Here is a 19,307-nt window from a genome sequence, read left to right on the forward strand (position 1 = left end):
GTGAAGCGGACTCTAGCAGGGGGAAGCAAGGGGAGAAAGCACCTGCTTTTCTTCTCCAAAAAAGTCGATACGGGCATCAGCACTGAGGCTGCATGACTCTGCCCCCCTTCTCAAAAGTCCCGCGTCTACGACGTCAACAAAGGGAGATCAAAGAAATAAGAACGGTCATCACTTTTGAGAGTGCCAGTCCACACTTCTATGGTGTAGGTAAATTTCCTCGTTTCCAGGAAGGTTCGTCCTCAAAGGGCGAGCGCGTGTGTGTGTTCTGACGTCACGGTGAACCTCGTAAGCACTGATCTGACTGCTGGACTTGTGTTCACTCCAGACGGCAAAGCGTCTACCGAGACGCCTTCGAGTGTAGTCCGGGGTCAGAAACTGGCGGGAAGTGAGAGTCCGTCGCAGCGCCATTGTTGCCCGCTGTTCGCTCGATACTCTGACGTGCTGAATGCCTGTCCCGTTCCCGGTGCCGCGACCGGAAACACTTTGACACCGACAGGAGTCGATGTCGGTCGAAGAAGCGACTCGGCTCTCCCTTACACATGGTCTTCTATCGTCGTCGGAACTAGCAGAGCAGCCTCCGGTCGGTAATCTGCCTTTTTAGCGACGGTTGTATGTCCATCCTGAGAGCGCTGGTTTGGGAATGTTATGCTGCACGCATGTCTAACGGATCGATGCGATTGTATGCCCTCATTTGTGGAAGCCTTAAATTTTTTCTTGCAGAGCCATTCATCGTTTTCTCGCGATGCCTCTCCCCAAACCCGTACTCTGTAGGCTGCAGGCTCGCCACCTGCTCGACAAACAATACGACTGGTCGGACACATATGACTGCCGCAGCGGCACTATACATCCTGCCACTTCCGCAATGTCTGCTTGGAGCTGCCACACAGCGAGTCTCGAGCAAGTTGGTTCTTCATTTCTAGTAGAGACGGAACTTCAGCGTATGTTCACTTCGGGGTCGGGAGGCACAGATCAAGTAAAGGTAAGGACACTTGTTCTAGAGCTCCACGGGAGCAGAGGACTGCACTCTCAGCGTCAAGTAATGCCTCACTCGAAGGCTGCAAGCTGGGACCGTAGACACGTCCTTCGCATTTTGTATTGTCATCTCAGGCTCAGTTAACAGCTCTTCCAAACAAATGGGCAACCGTCTTTTTCTGCCTGTTGATGACACGCAACGGCACCGAGAACACGGCCTCCAGCAGAACTCACCAGACCCGATACATTTACTCGCTGCAAGGAATATCTGGTGTCAATGTGGAAGCCGCCGGTCGGCTGGCCCACTAGGTACCGGGGGTGCTTCTCACTGTGTCTGAACCTTCAGTACTGGGCCCATTGGGTACAGGGGATGCTTCTCACTGTGTCTGAACCTCATATAGCGGGATGATTCAGGACAGGAATAGCCTGCTCGAAAATTAGTGTTGTTCGTCGCACTAACGTCGAAGCTACAGGCAAATAAGAAAAACGACTCTGTGAAAACGCGGCTCCAACACCTCAACTAAACAGCACCAACGATCGTTTTTGCTTAAATACGGTTTCTCTGCCCAGACACAAAGCGCTATGATTGTCCACATGGCTCGGGACCTTCTGTTGTCGGCCATCAACAGCTGCCCGATTGCAGGCTCACTCAGCTCCAAGGGGGTTGCTCACCAGGGATCGTACGCGACGCAACGTCGAGTCAGCTGCATACACACGTTGCAGTCGATAGTCCTATTATGCTATTGCTCACCTTGTAACCCTGCAGAGAGTTCGAAGGTTAGCACTTCCTCGTTTGTTTTCTCGCATGAAAGAGAGGATAGACGAAGCACACGGCTTCGGGCTTCCGGCTGGAGGACTGCGTGCATCGTTTGCTTTGAGAGCCTTCCCCTATCTCCCAAACCCCCCTGTCAGCGACGTTTTCCAGCTTCCCTTACCAGCTTTTGTGGATCAGGCACAAGTTTAGCGCTTGAGTTTCCAAGCGTGTTTGACAAAGTCTGGTAATCTGGTATGAGGCGAATAAAAGTTACCGACTTCTAGGCGTCTCGGCACTGCGATAATCAGTCATGGTTCTTTTCTCCTCCCTTTGCACTTCTGTTTTCTCGCGCTGGCGCCTGTGTTGGTAGTCTCAAGGTAGCTGGGTGTCGACGACGTAACCTGCGTTTTCATTCAGCTTATGTTGCAGGCACAAGACAACTTTGGCACAGGAGCCCCTTAAAGTGGTCTCTGTGCGGACATGTAAGGTCCTTTTTTCTCTCTTGTCGAAGATAACGCAGTTCCATGCTGATCGCCAGCGCACGTTGTCGGGAATCCCAACCGCAGCTGAATAGAGGGGTTGCTACGGTCAGAACAGGGAAGAAGGTACAGGCTTCAAGGCGTTACGACATCCACAGCTGGCCGACGGTACGGGGAGATACGCAGGACAACGGCCTCTCCATCTCCATTCCCTCCCCCGGCCTCCTCGTTTTCTTGTCTCCTCTGGACTTCGGCTGGCCTGCAGCAAAGCCACTGCGCCATGCCCAATGCTTGTTCCCTGTGAACGTCCTAATTTGCAGAGTAGGGCAGCGCACATCTACAAACTCAATCCCTTTTCCCTCAGTGCCACTGTACGACTTCCTCGTTCATCAATTTGGTGTCGGTGTTTTATTTGCAACGCCAATACTCAAAGAGGGGCGCTCCGGTATACTCTCTCGTATTGAAGCCCGTTTCGCCTTGCTTCTCTGCCCCTCTTGGCTGCTTCCTACGCCTTCCCCCGCACCAGGCACGCACTCATATCAGAGAGGAATCTTCTACTCTTTGGTCAGGCACCATTGAACACACATACATACATACTTGTATATGCATTTGTGTGTACACCTCCGGCACCCTGTTGACGAGCGGAGGGACGAGACCTCGTCCCGTGGTTCTCCAACTGAAGGATCGGTTCGACTCCATGCGTCAACCCGCACCCCTTTGGATCTGAGATGTTTGGTCTAAAGCAGGAATCCATCCCGTCTCTTGAAACGTTACGCATGCATTGAGGCCCTTACACTTCAAGACGACGCTGAGGTGGCCGCTTTGTGTCCTGTTGAGACCCCAGCACCAGCTGTCCGAGACAAGACTAGTTGGTCTTTCTCCGAATAGGTCTCCGCAGCACCCTGGCGCATTGACGCAAGCGGTCCTCTACGTGTGGTTAGTTTTCTGTCGTGGCGAGAACTACGTTTGCTGCCTGACAAAGCTTCCATGCGTCGTCCGTACACAGTAGCACTGTCTTCAGTCTTAATGCCGAGGTTTCGAACGCTTTTCTTTCTAAGACTCGATATATCTCGTGTCCTGACTGGCCGGCCCATACACACTAAATATGAGAGATCTCATGCAAGGAAATCTCCACGAAGAAAAACCTCCTGGCCGCCTTTTTCTGAAGCCTTGGGGCAGCTCTGCCCTCATTCCATAGAGTTCTTTCACGCTGTGCCTACGTTTTTACCGTGTCTCTCGTATCCTTAGGGCCAGGACTCTTGTTTGTCAAAGTTTCGCTTGCTTTCCTCTGTCAGCCCTACCCAAGCAACTCAGGAGTGTGGCTGTTCAGCTGTGATGACAGTGTATAGGGTCCCCCGACCGAGTCCTTTAGACTGTTCATGATGGACAGCTCCAACTCTTCTCACGTAAGTGCGGCAAGCACAGCCGCCACGACCCCTGTAGCTCTTTCGAGTGCAAGGGCACGAGACTTCGGCGTTGGAGCGGAGAAATTAAGGCCTGATGGAGGTGACGCCTTTCATATGGGAAAGAGACGACGGTCAGCCAGCGGTGGTGAAGACCACAGTTCGAGTGGCCTGACATCCCGAAATGGCGTGGAGCTGTTTCACACCGGGGAGACACATCCTGCTGGGTGTCTCCACCACGAAGGAGGTTGGAAGGGAGGAAAGGAGAGAAGAATGAACGACCTTCAGGCGGGGAACCCTCATCACGTGCAGTACGGCGGACTCTACAGGTGAGCAATGAACGGTTTTGAGCTGCTGGGGGGGAAAAAGAAGAGGCTAGGGACGGCAAGGGTCTTTATCGGTACAACTGAACTGGATGCTGTCGTCGTCACATGAATATAAGTATAGTGCTTTGGAGACAAGGCGACGCACATGCGTTGCTTTAGATGTTTGAGCGAGCCAGGTACAAAGCCTATGCGGACATGGGGAACTTGAAGATACACAACACCTACGGTTGGCTGGGAAGGTCATTTCACCCAAGTTGGTCTCAGTCGATATATGTCGGCCTTTCGGCTACAGGCGATAGTGGTATCCAGAGAGATCTAACTGCTGTCAAGTATTCTCACGTAGCTCGCTCATAAGACACGGTAAACGACGATGCTCGTCATAGGAGCGTGAGTGCGATGCTTCGCTACTGCGTTTTCTTTCCTATTACAGATGAAGAAGCATGTCTGTTGGTTGCTTGTGGGCAGACTGTATCGTTCTGATGGACGCCGCCTGGTATTGTCGGGTCTTCGGGACAGCCGTCAGGTTTCGCAGCTGGCAGCCTTTCTGCATGCAGTCACAGAGCCAGTTTACGCCCGCTCCTCCGGTTCCCCGGTTCTTTCTTCCCACTACGCTGCAAGGCAGGCATCCATCTTTCACACCGAGGACACGAGAACTACATCCTCCGTAACGGGCGCCCATAAACCTCGCCTTCGTTCACGTACTTCATCTGCTTCGTCTTCTTCACTCTCGTCACCTGCACTAGTAACTCGCAGGCCGGAGGCATCTCAGGAAGATAGCGTTGGAACCGAGAAGCCGACCTCTGTCTCAGGATTGCCTTTGGCAGGAGCCAAAACCCGGGAAGATGACAGCTCTGGAGAAAGTGCCTCTCAAGTAGCAAGAGAAAAAATGGAAGAAGAGGGCTGGGGAAAAGAAGATGTCAAACAGGACCTGGATGGGAGAGACTACAGATACGGGGCTATAGACCGAGCAGGTGCAAGTGTCTATCTCGATGATGCGTCTGTCGAGGTGGTCGTGGCAGTCTTAGATCAGTTGAGAGGCTTTCAGAGGCTAGAGGCTCTTCAACTGCATCTGTGGGGTGTTGACTGGACTCCTCACATGCTCCAGCTTTTAGAGTAAGGCACTCGACGTCTCCAGAGAGTCTGAGTTCCTTCGAATATAAGTGTGTACCGCCGTTTAATATCCCTCTCAGTTTTTGAATCTAACGGTGTTTGTACAACTGATACATACTCGCAGCGTAAGGTCCTATGGACGTATGGACTTGTGTTTAACATCTCTGTTCGCCCACAGCGGTCCCGATTGTGTCTCTTTTTAGGTCTGCGTTTGTACGTGTGACTAGACGTATTGCTGTCCGTACATTGTGCGGTGGACAGATGAGCTTGTAACTGTTGAGACCAGTGCTGTGGAGTGAGGCGGAGCAATGCCAGTTTTCCCTAGATTTCTGTGAACCTACTCTGGCTCCGTTCCCTTCCCTAGTTTCTTTGTATGCGTCTCTATCTAACTACATGTATGCCATCTGTGTGCTTACGCGCATTTCTCTAGCTACCTTCTTGTGCGTGTATGTATACAAGTAAGGCTTGTACTACACTTGTTTTTAGCTCTAGATTCTCACTTGCACCCATATAAACGGAAGGAGTCTCCTGCGGCCGGTAGCCAGGATGGCTGTCTGTCTGGCAATGTCCGTCTGTCGGCCCAGCGACGTATTACACAACTGTTCTCTTCCAATTTAATGGGGACAGCGCCTCGCCGGTCGACTGAGTACCGTGTCTTCTTGTAGCCGTGTCTGTCAGGAGATTGTCAAGTGCCTTTTCACTTCTTCAGGGAGGTCTTCGCAGCAAGCGCGTCAACTTTACGGTCCGTAGCTCTACGTTGTCGAGTCTCAGCATCTGTGTTGCATGCAATGCTGAAGCTTATTCCTCGAGCTGTCCGACATCTAGATATCTCGGAAAACATGTAGGTCTTCTTTAGCTCGACGATTCACCTAAGCCGTGTATGACTTCCGCGTATTTATAACGGAGCGCTGTTCTACGTGGTGGGAGTGCGGTTCTAGCTTCTCACTCCGAGTTGAGATGCGATGTATAGGCGTTTCCATGAATTTCCGTCCGTATGTGCGTATGAATATGTATGTATATATGTGTATATATACTCAGCTCTCAGTCAGCATTCCAGACGCGGTTTTCCACAAACGCTTCAAGCATTCTCCCGTTTCCTCGTGAATCGCCTCGAATAGGTGGATTTTTCTTCAGAACTCTCTCCTTCGTTACAAGATCCGACATAAACTGTTTCACGATTTGTCTGTGTTGCATGGTTAAGTCTGGAGTTCTCAGGGTGTTTTGAGACTGCTGCTTATCAGTGAGCTCCTGTACCCTTGTTGGTGCTGTTAGTGAGGCAGCACCGCGGGTATGAACATAGCGCAGTTATCTTCTAGGCGTATACCCTGCTTTACTTTTTCCTGGGCTTTCAGAGAGGTCTGTTCTGCATGACTCCCATGTTATTTTAGATTCAATAAAAACGTTTTGGAGTGCCTGCCCTGCAGAAAAGCCACACGAGGAAACGAATGAAAGGACAAATGTTTGGTGGACTCAAGAAAAGAAAGATTGTCTATGCTGTCTCCATGTTCATTAGGCTAGGCCATTGTGACTCAGGGACCCTAGTCGTTCCAGAGTTAGAGCGACTTTTACGGGAGAATGGCTTGCAATCGCTCAAAGCTAATCAAGTCGGTTGGAATCGAGACGAGGCCAAAAAGCTCCTGGCGGAAGCTATCAACCGTCTAGGTGTTTTCAATTGTTTACAGTGGCTTGAGGGTACGTAGTGCTGAGGGGCTGTATTTTTGTTGTTTTGTAAATTCTCTCTAGTTCTTAGATGAAAAGGCCGGAGAGACCATAGGCTTACAAACTGCTTTGTTCGCAGGGAGGGAAAACAGATCTTTGTTTGACGGGTTCCACCGAGCTCCGAGAATGCTGCGAACGTTCACTTCGAAGGAGGGACCTCTTCCGGTACATCCAGATGGTTCACACTCCAAACAAGAAAAACGAACTGTACATCTCAATATACAGGTAGTGGCACATACGATGCGGTGATTGCGCAGCATACGCGACCATCTATATACCTGCCTTCCTCCGATGTCGGAAGGCGAGATATTTGCAGGGCTACGGACTTCTTGCTCTTGTGCCTACCATGTGAATCACTTCTTCAGATTTTCTGTCTTGTATATGTGTAAGCTTCTGTTCGATGCTTCTCTATGGTTGGAGGAGGCTGCAGATATTCTTCCCCGTTTACGTAGAGGGGGAAGTGACGCTTGTATAGTTTGTCGTTCTCGTTTTCGTGAAACAAGAGACACGTCTTATTCCAACTCACGTACCTACCTTCGCTGTTTCATTGAAGAAACTTACTATCTCTCCAGGGCTGACGGTCTATGCGCTCCTTGTTTCTACCTGTCCCACTACATCTTCATCCACTACATACATGTGTATGAGCTCTACGGGTTTTTCTTTTCCCTCTTGTTCCATTCCTAACCCTGCTGTTCTCCCGTCAAGCTTTGGCGTCCAGTTTAGATGCACGTAAGTGTTTTCTCGTGGGTGTCTCCTTTTGCGAGTTCTTTTGAAGAGCGGTCTTCTTTGTTCCTTCGCTTCCCCACGGCAGGACTGGATCTGTCTGAGTACTTGGACATCCCGCCTCAAATCTTTATGATGGCGTCAGTTCCAGGACCCCCTTCCAGCAGTTCAACAATCGCGACGTCCCCTCTCTTTCATCTATATACGTCCAGATTACCTTCTAGTAGTCGAGGTAGCGAGAACACTATGACGAAAAGGTAAGCAGAGGAAAAAAGAGACAACGGGAAAGAGGGCGGGTTTCTGCCGGTATCATTGGAAAGCGTGTGCTTGTCAATGGTGGCCATGGTGATAATACCTCAGTAACCGTGACTGCCGTCATCACTGGTAGGAAGAGGAGTGTGTATACACGAGGAAGGATCCATGAGTGGTATGAGGATACTTCCCGATATTCCCGTCTTCTGGGACGCAGTTCGATACACTCGAATGAGGTCCTTTTGCTGGTTTGCATCTGGAGTGAACTAGGCGAATTCTCGTGTCTTTCTACCTTCTTTCAAACCTGTCCACCCACCTTTTGATGAAATGCGCTTACGCACAAGGGAGAGGAAGTCGTCAGTGGCGAGACTCCTATATCTAGAAGTCCTGTAGAACGAGGACAGTCTTGAGTGTAGCCACTCACGAGCCCTTTACTCTCGAAATGTAAAGGCCGGAGCAGGAGACCGATGATAGGGTTCGTGTGTGTGAGTCCGACTGTGCATCGTAGAGTGCGTGAAGGTTCAAATAGAGTGTAGCCTTGATCCATCACCGAAGCACCTGATCGTGTTTATGTCTGTCGTACCTCTTTTCGGTTCGGCATCTCATGAAACGGTGTCATTACACCTGCAATAGTCTTCCAAGACGGATACATTTCCGCGTTCAAAACTTCCCCCACAAGAGTATTCCTTCTTCATACGTAATTATGTATGTATGCATGTATGACTATGAATGTATGTATGCATGTATGACTATGGATGTATGTATGCATTTATGTATGTATGATTGCGGTATTTGCAGTCTATTGCCTACAGCGATAAACTACACCTTGCTAAGATTCTTGAGAATACGAGCGTTCCTTCCTCTTCTCACTGGCTGCCGTGTCCGTGTGTGGTGGAAGCCTACGTCCGAAACTCAACGCACGGACTTCAGTGGCAGGTGAGCAAGCTAGAGAGATAGGTAGAGGGAGAAGAGACAAAACACGAAGAAACCTAGAGAAAGGCCAGAGAAGATTTGAGTAGATTCAGGACCCGTAATCCTCATGAGGAGGTCATGATTGGTACGGATGGTCCAAATGATCTTCGGCCTGTCTTCATTCTCCTTGCCGGCCTTTCTCCTCTTCAAGGGCACCTGCCTGTACACAAGGCCCCCAGCCTGGAAAGCTCGGGGACGACGAGGAAGAAGAAAGAGGAATTGGAAGGGTGATTATCGGGCGACAAGGAGAGAAAGTGTTCAAGAGATCTACATCTACGGTGACGATGTCTTAGAAGCACACCTATGTATCTGCATATTTCTACGATGTCTACATGACTGTGTGGGGACGCTGCCTATGGAACTGTCAAAGAACCGTAGAGAATGACGATGATGTCCACATCGTGTTTGTATTTCCCAGACTGGATCGGTCGTCTAGCAAGAAATAAACCTCTGCGTAGACATACCGGAAACTGCACACTACATGACTACGGCTGCCGAATACGTTCACATCCTCCGTCGTCGTCACCTCTGTATAGCCTAGATGTCGTTATAGACGCAGGGGGGGCTCTCCGAGTGTATATTGTGACTCTGGACTGTTTTCTCGTTTGTTTCTGCTTCAGGTATTGGCCTGCTCGGATTATACACGGGTGTCCAAAGACACTTGTATGTAAGGTGATCTATGATAATAACGAAGAAGACTTTGTTCCTCTAAAGTTTCTTCAGCCGCAACATCCCTTTCGCTATGGAGGGGGATGGGGCCATACCGTTCCCAGCCCGACCCCGTCTACTCTCTCGTCCTCATCTTCTTCACCCTTTCTAGATCTTCCTTCTCCTCTTTCATGTGCGATGCTTCCTTCTTTTCTCTCTTCGTCTCTTGCTTCCTCTTGTCCCTCATCTGAGCTTACTACACCTAAGCGACCCGCGTCAATTCCCCGAAGAGGTACTGGTGTTACTATGGCAGAGAGAGAAGGCGGGGCAACTCCCAAACTGCCGTGTTCGAATTCTCATGGCGGACTGGAGAGAACCAAGGATGAAGAATGTGGTGAATTGAAAGTGAAGGTGCACTTTATGGCAAGAAATAGGAGAACCAGCAAGAAGACAGAAGGTGAAGAGGAACTTTCCGGTGGCACTCCGGCAGTATCGCATGAGACAGTGGAGTGTCCTTCTTCTGACGGTGTACCTCTTCTGTTCTTCTCTGATGATGAAGATCGAAAAGGCGAGCCGCAAAATGGGGCGACGGAAGTGAGCGGTTCTTCTTCTCCTAGGAATAAAGACGGAACAACACGAAGACGCAGTAGACGTCGTCCTACTCGCCAGGCTGTACAGGGGAACAGCTGTCGAGAGATGCAGGAGGAGAAGTCTATAAGTCCCCGGCGGAGAATGACAGTGCGAGCGCGTAAGAGCAAAGACGAAAACTGTGCTAAGCCACCTCATCGTAATGAAGGCCCAGTCAAGAATTCGCACTCTCCTTTGGGGATAAGGAGACCCTCAAGTAATGAGGCGATGTCCCCTCCGGCTCCTTCTCGTGTTCGTCTCTCGAGGGGACACAAAGGGACAAAAGACGTAATGGAAAGTGAGGGTGAAGCAGGGTCATCGACGTCACCGTCTTCGCGTATCTCGCAACATCAGAGTGGAGCAGCTTTCTCTTCAGAAAAGAAAAAAGTTGATGAAGAGGAGTTAGGACAATCGAAATCTACCCGTCGTCAATCTCAAGGAAAACAAGTGGGACAGTCGTTTTCCTGTCGAACATCTCACACTCCGAAGGAGACAGAGGATTCTATCTCACACGATACTAGAGAGGAAAAGACGGCAACACGACGTCGTGAGAACTCTGCCTCTTTGTCGGCTTGCCGTCCTGTCACACGACAAGTCCAAAAGGCAAAGAACGAAGAAGAGAGGAGAAGAAGAGGCAGAGGAAGAAAAGGCGTGTCCGACTCTTCGCATCTTCCTTCTCAAACATCCATGCCAGCAACAGAGGGAGTATCTACCGACGCCACGAACCAGATAGACAAAAGAAGAGGAAGAAGAAGATCGCCTCTTCGTACTTCTTTTCGTCGTCCCAGTTCCCGTCGGAGACCTCACAGTTTCACCGAAAACCTCCAACAGCGAAAAGAAGAGTCAGAAGATGGCAATGAGCCGCCTAGACCTCGAGAAAGGGACACACCGCCAGGGACAAGTGATCAGCAAATGACGCTGGGGCAGGCTACGGTTGGTAAAGGCCGTTCAGTTCCTCAGAAACGACCAGAGCCAGGTAATCAGCAGGGCACGACCAGCAGACAACGCAAAGGGGAAGGACCGTCTCTGCACATCAGGCTGCCCCAACACCCACATAACGGTCTTTCTACACTTCCAAGAATGTCGTCGGTTGCTCGGCCAGAGCCTATTGCTATGAAAGGAGAACGACGAGTAACTCGTTCGATGATGGTACAGCATGGAAAGGTGAAGTGTTCTTTCAGCAAAGGACAAGAGACGGAGAGAGAGATGCCGGCTGCCGAAGGTGACGGCCTTCGAGGCGATGTGGACGTGCCGAGGAATCTGGTGGAAGCTCAAGAAGAAGAAGCGAAAGATGCGGTCGCAGGCACTGCATCGGAGACACAAAGTAATCATCAACCCTTATGTGAAGTCCCTCCGACTAGAGAAGGACACGAGACAAGTAGAAAGGCTGTTGCTTTCGCGGATTCGCGTGACTCTGAAGAAAACACGAAAGAAGAGTCGGAGGGGCATGTAAGCCTACGGCAGAAAGATATCTGCTGTGCTCCGGCACCTATTCGGAATGAAGACCTTTCACAAGCAGCTACGTTATATCCACATCTGTTTGAACAATACCTCTGTACAAACCGGTTGAGACAGAGTGGCGACGGAGAGATGAGAGAAGAGCGACGCAGGTCCTGGAGAAGGGAAGGAGATGAAGAAACAGAAGGATGCAACAGTACTTTACCGAAGTCAATTTCTGAACAAAACGTGCCTTTCTCACGAGGCAGGCAAAGAGGAGGACATGACGATGAATCCGAAGAGAGTAGGGAGCGTCACAAAGCAACAATACATACCGGAAACTGCGGATCAGCAGAAAGTGCCGAAGAAGAAGAAGACAACCAAGTAGCCTATCCAAAATCCTCTTTCAGATCTAAGAGGGGGTATCTTCCAGATCAAGAGCACTACAGGACATGTGGGGGCAAGAGGCGACTGAAGGAAGAAGGCGAACAAGAACTAAGGCGCACGGAACAAGCTGTTGACGGGGAAAAGACTTCTCAATCTTCACAAGCAGGGCGACATGTCTCAAGAGAGAAGATTCTTTCTCGACTGGACGATCACAAGGCCGACGCTGAGGTGGACCAAGGAGGAGGAGACAAAGACGATGCTAAGAGGACACCAACAAGGAAGAAGAATGTGTTGGAGAGGAAACCGGCCAAGGGAGGACACACGCCGGCCTCTTCGAATTTTGGAGATAAGGACTCGTACGATGCCTCTTGTATCGTCCCTTGTTGGGGAGGAAGAACAGAACAAGAAGAGATGGTGGCTTCGACAGCTATGCCTCTTGATGTAATAGGAAATGTGTTACTACCTGGAGAATTCTGCGAGTTCCGTGATGAGGAAGAACACAGAGGAAGTGATCCTTCGGATTTCGTAGGTTAGTCTGCGGTTCACGGTAAATCCGGTCAACCACAAGAGAGACTTGGGCATTTATTGCTCAATAAGACATGGGCTATGCCGAGATGTAGACTGCACTTGTCGATTGTGGAGGCGCGAGACCAGGGGGGACACTCGCGCGTAATGACATGTCTTGTTTTATAAAAAGGCTTGGCAGGTTCACGTCTCCGTCTAGAGTGGTTGTTCTTCAACTCGTTCGGGCCTACTTGTACTTCTTAAATTCCACGATACATTCACCTTGCACGTACGAGAATTCGGTGGAAACGGTACACTCTGAGGGGAAGAACAAAGAATCCCAGATGGCTTGTCTGTGTGAAGTTCTAAGTGATTGGATAGCCCCCCTCTCTCTCTCAGTTGCTCTCTTGAATGTTCTTCTGTTCTGTTGTGCATGCATGCCCTGGATGCGCTTTATTCATCTATGTCTCAGCGACTCTGTCAAGCGACCGCCGCTGACGTGAGAGAGATGGACGATCGAGACACCATTCATAGGAATGTATTTGCATGGTGGGCCTCCTATATGTCCTACATTCTGTGACTGCGTGAACCTATATGTACTGCAGACAAGAGATAACATTGCCATGTCGATACTACTGCATCAGGGGTCCTCATTTTTCGCTTGTGACAATCGCTGTGTTCAAGCGTCCCAAGGAGCTTTCGGGCTCATGCTGAACCTTTGTGTCTGTTTTCGAGTGAGTCGTGAGTGCGTCGTCTATATACTTCATCATGTAAACTTCTCCTGACAATGTGAGGCAGCAAATCTTCATCGAACAATAGTAGTATATCCAGCTGTATGTGGTGTTTTCCATTCAGGGATGGTCGTAGGGATAAATCCTCAGGAACCTCTCTATGTGGTTCGCTATGTGTACCACGATGATGATACGGTCAGTCAAATACTTGGGTGTAGACAGATGTATTCTTCATGTGCGAAATCTTCCCCTACGCGCACTTCAATCTGTAGCCCAAACTACACTGTATAACGACTGCACCATATCTGTGTGATTTGTTGGCTGAAGCCTCCTCGTGTTTTTCCTCTCTTCCTCCATTAAGCCCGCGACTGATTCAAATCTACCAGGGTGTAGTACGTGTAGCATGTCACAAAGAAGAGTGCGAAACATCTCAGCCACGTAGGTGTGAGTGTACGGAGCCAGTACCAGTGCTGCCGTGACGGAAGGCAGAAGGACAAAGTACGTCGCGACGAGCAGTCGTACAAGAGTCATACACCTATGCCGTAGTCTACATGGGGGGGCCAGGGGCGGTCCCTGGTAGGCGCACCGTAAGGCAATGCCAGCAAATCCCTTTGGTCGACCTCGGTAATGATCACGGGCGCACTGTTGGTAGCTAGACTGACTTCCCTGCGTATCGGTGTCTCATACGGTTGCAGAATACTTCTCAAGTACACTTCTATACATGTGTGTAACTCTGGCGCAAACTGGTGCGCAACAATCTCTGTATGCGTGCAATGAGCTCCTGGATCGGGACGCCGGGTATCTTTTTTCTGTCTGGTAGCGAGGAACGCCGTAAGCCCAAGTGGAAGAACGGGACAGCTTTGTGTTCCATGGTTATGGGCATATTTTCAAAGGATCGGGATGACCTCGGTACCCTATATAAGTGGAGGTATGTTGTCTGACATGAGCTGTACTGTGCGGCATACTAGAGGGATACACACACATCTGTGCGCACGCGTGTGTTTGTCTTTTCTCTGTCTGTCGGTCTTTTGCTCTCTTAGCTTCTCCAAGTGAACAGCGGGGATGTTCGACGAGCTGTCGTCGTGCCCTTGGACGCTTGGATGGCGTGGAGATTTGAGTTCCAACGATTCATGTTTCGCCAGCAGGAATTACAGCAGCTACGAGGCTGCACTGAGAAATCTGGACAGTCTGAAATTGCATGTGAACGCGCAGGCATGGCACGAGGGTATAACGTGGAGAAGGCAGAAAGTGGCAGGAAGCAATCTTTTCCTTCTTTTCGTAAGTCTCAGAAAGGTAGCAGTGCGTTGCTAAGAGATACGCAGACTGAGTACGTAGATAGGGTACTAGGAAGGGAAATAGTTGGAAGGGGGCAGAAAAAAGTTCGGGGCCACGCCTACATCTTGCTGAGCCGCAGCAAGGATCGGACACAGCTTTTGTCGAGTTGTCGAAGTGGTCGATGCATAGTACCTTCGTATGCTTTCAGTTCCGTCAGCGTATTTTCAATGCGCTTGTCTCGGGTTTACGAGCAACCGAGCTTCGGTAGTGGCAAAGCGCTGCAGTTCCATCAAGCGCAGCCCTGGGCGACACGTGTACGCAAGTGAGACATGAGTTAAGGTTAGACGTGCCATGCTTCAAGAGAGAGAGAAGACACGTACATATGTAGGGAGGGACACGGCAAAGTGACACAAGTCCCTTTCTTTTTTCTGATTTTTTTCTGCTGCTGCTCCTTTTGTCTGTCAGGTGAAGTCCCTCCATTTGCGACGTTTTACATGCTCCCTCTAGCGACGATGGCAAGGCTTAAGCACCTGGCATCTCGTGGGAAGCAAGAAACAGGTTTCCAAAGAAATCCCGTTGATTCTAGATTGCTCCCACCCGAGTATGTATTTCGGATCTCTGTCATTGGGGCCTTCAGCTTATCTTCTCTCGTTTTGTTGGTATTAGTCGATGGAGACCTGTATGTATGACAGCTTAAAAAAATACCTACATTTCCAGTATGGAGAACTGTACACATGCATATAGTAGCAGTTTAGCTAGAGTCTGACAGCACTAGATAAAGTTTACACGTTGCTTTTGTGCTTGGCTGACCGACCGCAGACCAATAGTAAGCCGTGAGGAAGAGAAGGAAAGAGCTGGGTGTGACACAAACTCATTTCCACGCACATAGAGAAACTCACTACATACACTTGCTCAAAGATAGTGCACTCTGCGTCGCATAAAGAAGAGAACGCGCGTACGTGTACAGTGGACTCAGCAGACTTGATAAGAAATCAGGGCTTATACGTGTCATACGGTATCTGCAAAGATACTCTCCCTGCCGTAGTCTCATATATACGGCGCTGTGTCTACTGATGCAGAGATTCTTACTTGGATTGGCTGCCCTGGGTGGCGAGGTGGGGAATGACGAGCTGTCAGCTTTCCAACTGTATATGCGTGACGGTTTCAGCTCAGGTGTATTGGTGCCTGCGACGAGCTGCCTGATAGCAACAGTGCACATTCGCATGTTCCTCTTACCGTGTGTCTGTTCTCTCATGAAAAGAGATTTTTATGTGGAATTTTCGGCCCGGCAAGCAGCTTATATCGCAGAGCGATGTCATGTACTAGAGGTCTCTCTTGACAAGGAATATCCAGCATTTCGGTCTGCCTTGGATGGTGGTTCCGTGCTATCGGAACGCATCAACAACTCTCTTACCTTACCTGGTTCTGCGGAGAGAGAACCAGAGTTCAAGAAGACGGAACGAGGAGAACACAAGATTTTATCTTCCTATCAACTGTCACTATGGAAAGCCGATGCCCTCGTACACCCCCGCATGCAGGATAGAGACGCATCCGCGTGGCTAGGGCTGTTACCCAAGGAGCATCTCCTTTCTAAAGTCATACAGCTCAACAAGGATATCGCTCACCTCAAGTCTCAGGTTCGTAGAATGGCTTGCAGCGTTTCCTTGGCTTACACTGACGAAGCGTCTACCATTTCGAAGCGAGGCGGAATACGTCTGTGGTTGTATGGAATGTGTGTACGTATTTTTGAATAACGAGATGTCAGGTCCTCGGGTGTGTCTACATCCGCTTTCGCTTACCTTCTGGAGTGACTGTATATATATATATATTGAAGTCGCAAGAAGGTTCCATTTTCTGGTGAAAGTAGTGATGAGGAAACCTTCCACACCTCCGCGTCTTGTCTTCCAGGCGCTATCATACCGAAGCAAAAAGGTTCTCAGTTGTTCACCAGCGCTTCAAAGCATTTCAGGCTTGCAATCGGTCCACTGTGTGCGCAGCATAGCGTGCAATTGTATGGAGTGAGAGAGTTAGAGATATATATAATGCAGATACGACCCCTCGGTGTTCGCTGTATCTTCTTGGTCTTTGAAGCTCGTGGAAATTGTCTTTCAGTATTGTACACTGTTTTGATGTACGCGAATGACTTCATTGTCTGGACCAATTCAAATGTACCGTTCCTGTGTTTTGCAGCTGCAGAGAGAGGCAGGACTCTCTGATGAATGCCAACGTTTGAGAGTCGCGTTAGAGGCGGAGAAGGGGAAAAAAGAGGAGGTTGAAGGTCTTCTACGGTGTATCATATGCGTAGCGCGGCCTCGGAATGTGTTGGTGGAACCATGCTTACATTTCTATGTGTGTTCACGATGTAGTCAAGGTCTTTCACAGTGTCCCATCTGTCGAAGCAAAATAACATCGCGCATCGAGGTAAAGAGAGAAGAAGGCGGACAGACCAGTGACGAGGAAACTCCGTGAAAAATAAGGACAGTGAAAACAACTGCTCTGTACGAGAAATTACTGTGTGGTACGTACTTATTCTGAGCACCTTCGTACCTAATGAGCATTCGAAAGACCAAAGTAACGACAAAGGAGTTATGTAAGAGAAAGATCCGGAAACTACGAAAACGAAGGATAAATCGTTGATGGGGGAAAAGACGAACACACAAGGAGGAAAGAGAATTTCCTGTCGTGTCCGCTAAGAATGGAGAGGACGTGCCTAAAGAAGCGACAAGAGGAGAATGACGAAAAATCAGGACGTAGAGTCTACCGGGAAATTGAAGGCCACGATAATCCATCTCTCCTTTTTTTCGCTCTGGTACAAGATTCCCCGAGTTTGCGTTTCGTTTCAAACGAAAAGGCAGATAGCATTCCAGTGCAGTTGGAATCGTGGAGCGAAAAGGGATGGCACACAAGAGCGGGAGCCAGTTGTCGGGGAATTTTGGACGGGAAGCGAACAAGAGCTGCTGAATGCAAGGCTTCCGCCTTTGGCTGTGTCGTTCTCATCCTCTTTACAGTTGTCTCCTTCTAGTGACTAGAACGCCTCTCCGGCGCGGACTGTTGGGTTTTCCAGTAAAGGCTCTCCAGAACGAACAGGAGAGTGATGCCTTATTCGCACCTTCAGTGAGGGCCACGTGGTGGACGTTCCTTTGAAGCTCTCGCTCCAAGCTTCGAGGAGAGAAAAGATGATGTGGTATTCTCAACGTGGGCTTGGGTATAACAGACACATGAGCACACGTGGAAAAGTGAGCTTTCTTGTCTTTCATGCTGTATAGCCTTCACGTCCCCGGTGTGAGCTGACATGCCGTGTCGCCGCGAAGGCGTGACAGCATTCCCTGACGTGAGCGGTGAGAGTTGCTAGTGTCTTCGGAGGCTATCAAAAGGACAGGATTACACAACTCGGTTACGGCTACACGTATCCCTGAGGACGGTGATGTCGGGCACTCTCGTCCATCAATGGGGAGAAGGAAGAGGGGGCTGCTAGTGCCAGTTTGTGTCAGTTGTTCTCGCTTTCTGTTGGAACGCCACAGAGGAGTCTATCGCCCTCTGCGGACCAGCGTTGAATGCTTGTCATCTTGGAGTTGTGTTCTCTCCCTCAATAGTTTCGCGCTCGGCGTGGACTGAAGAAACTACAGCAACATTCATGTCTCTTTTAATCGCAGTAGCTCTCTGCTTCGGCAGCATTCTCCCTGGACTCCCGAAAGCTTGGAAGCAAAATGTCCTTTGGAAAGTGCCTGGGGACACGGTGTTTTGGGGGCCGTCAGCCTCAGTTCTCCTGCTGGTCTTCCCCTCCCCCAGTGCCCATCCCACCCTTAGAGCCCCTGAGATGGTGGAGCCGTCTAATCGATGGTTGCGTTTGTATCAGGCTTCTCGGTGTGGGCTGAACTGGAATAGCACAGGCAACCTGATGTATCGACGATACTACTGTCCCGTCTGTACCTGAGACCTTTGTACCTGGTGTCCCCCAGCGTATCTTCTGCCTCCGTAAGCAGCTATCCGACCAGAGGAAAGGCCTGCTGACGGCCCTTCGCAGATCCGGCACACTCGATTTCCGAGGCAGTCATGCGAAATAGTAAAGCTTGCCCACTGGGCCGTGGAGTCCAGTCGCGGTCGTGCGCGGCGGCAGAGTCCTGTACGGATAGTTGTGGCGCTGCCGCCGCTCCTATCACTGCAAGGAGCGAAGTTGCTGGTCTGAGCAGCCTACAAGTTGCCATGGGTCGTGTCCAAGCTTCGCAATGATGCCCTGATCAATCGTTCTCGAACGCCACTTTGCATCAGGTTCGGGCCGGCGGCACATGACCTTCCCGCAAGCCGTGGCGACTCAGCGGAACCTGCCTAAGCAGCAGGAACAGATTTTCTGTTAGTCGGGGCTAAGAGTGTCCGCACGCTGGGATCCGAAGACATAGACATGCCCGCGTGTCGGGTGCGAAGTGCGACAGGCTGTCGAAGGAGAGACTTGTCTGGCATTCCGAGCCAATGTCGGAATGCTTGAGAGTGTGACCTCGTTATCCCGCGCCACCATGGAATCTGACTAAGGCATAACAGTAGGCCATCCTGCGTGCGTATCAGGGAGGGTAGCTTAAAGTCGGATAAGCCTGGACGTGATAGGAGTGCGATGTAAATCCCACTCTAACAAGGAGACGAAACTCGCAATGTTTCCTGTTCTCGTTGCCCGGCCGCGCCCTCACACCTGCTCTACTTACGAGGAGAAAGAAAACACGTGTGAATCGAAAAGCCAGCTGAAGTGACCCTGGCCATTGTGGCTCTGCTGTCTCGTCTCCGCCGTGTCGCTGCTAAAGAAGTGACCAGCTTCTGACTGTGTCAGAAGGAGTGGCAGAAGTCTTCCACTAGAGCACACATGACAACGCTTGTCTTCTTTTCCAGAGCTAAAATGAAATTTTCTTGGAGCGTTGAGTCTGCAGTATTATTCAGATGTAGGTAGGTGGGAAGATGTGCTTCTTCTATGCGAACATACTGGAAGCGTCTGCGGTGGTAAC

The 19,307-nt window shown here is 50.2% G+C and overlaps 1 protein-coding gene across 1 annotated transcript; it reads left to right on the top strand.

The window, feature by feature from the left end:
* The first annotated feature begins 1,723 nt into the window (after positions 1 to 1,723).
* Positions 1,724 to 17,961, top strand: CSUI_001500 (uncharacterized protein). The gene is made up of 12 exons (XM_068061706.1): positions 1,724 to 3,937; positions 4,400 to 5,047; positions 5,754 to 5,885; positions 6,558 to 6,736; positions 7,539 to 7,743; positions 8,537 to 8,674; positions 9,331 to 12,338; positions 13,169 to 13,239; positions 14,085 to 14,343; positions 14,785 to 14,920; positions 15,488 to 15,956; positions 16,510 to 17,961. The coding sequence occupies exons 1-12, from the start codon at positions 3,585 to 3,587 to the stop codon at positions 16,786 to 16,788; spliced, it is 5,877 nt and encodes a 1,958-aa protein (XP_067926319.1). The 5' UTR covers positions 1,724 to 3,584; the 3' UTR covers positions 16,789 to 17,961.
* Positions 17,962 to 19,307: the final 1,346 nt, after the last annotated feature.

This window comes from Cystoisospora suis (assembly GCF_002600585.1).
Source record: "Cystoisospora suis strain Wien I chromosome Unknown contig_606, whole genome shotgun sequence".
NCBI classification, from domain to species: Eukaryota; Apicomplexa; class Conoidasida; order Eucoccidiorida; family Sarcocystidae; genus Cystoisospora; species Cystoisospora suis.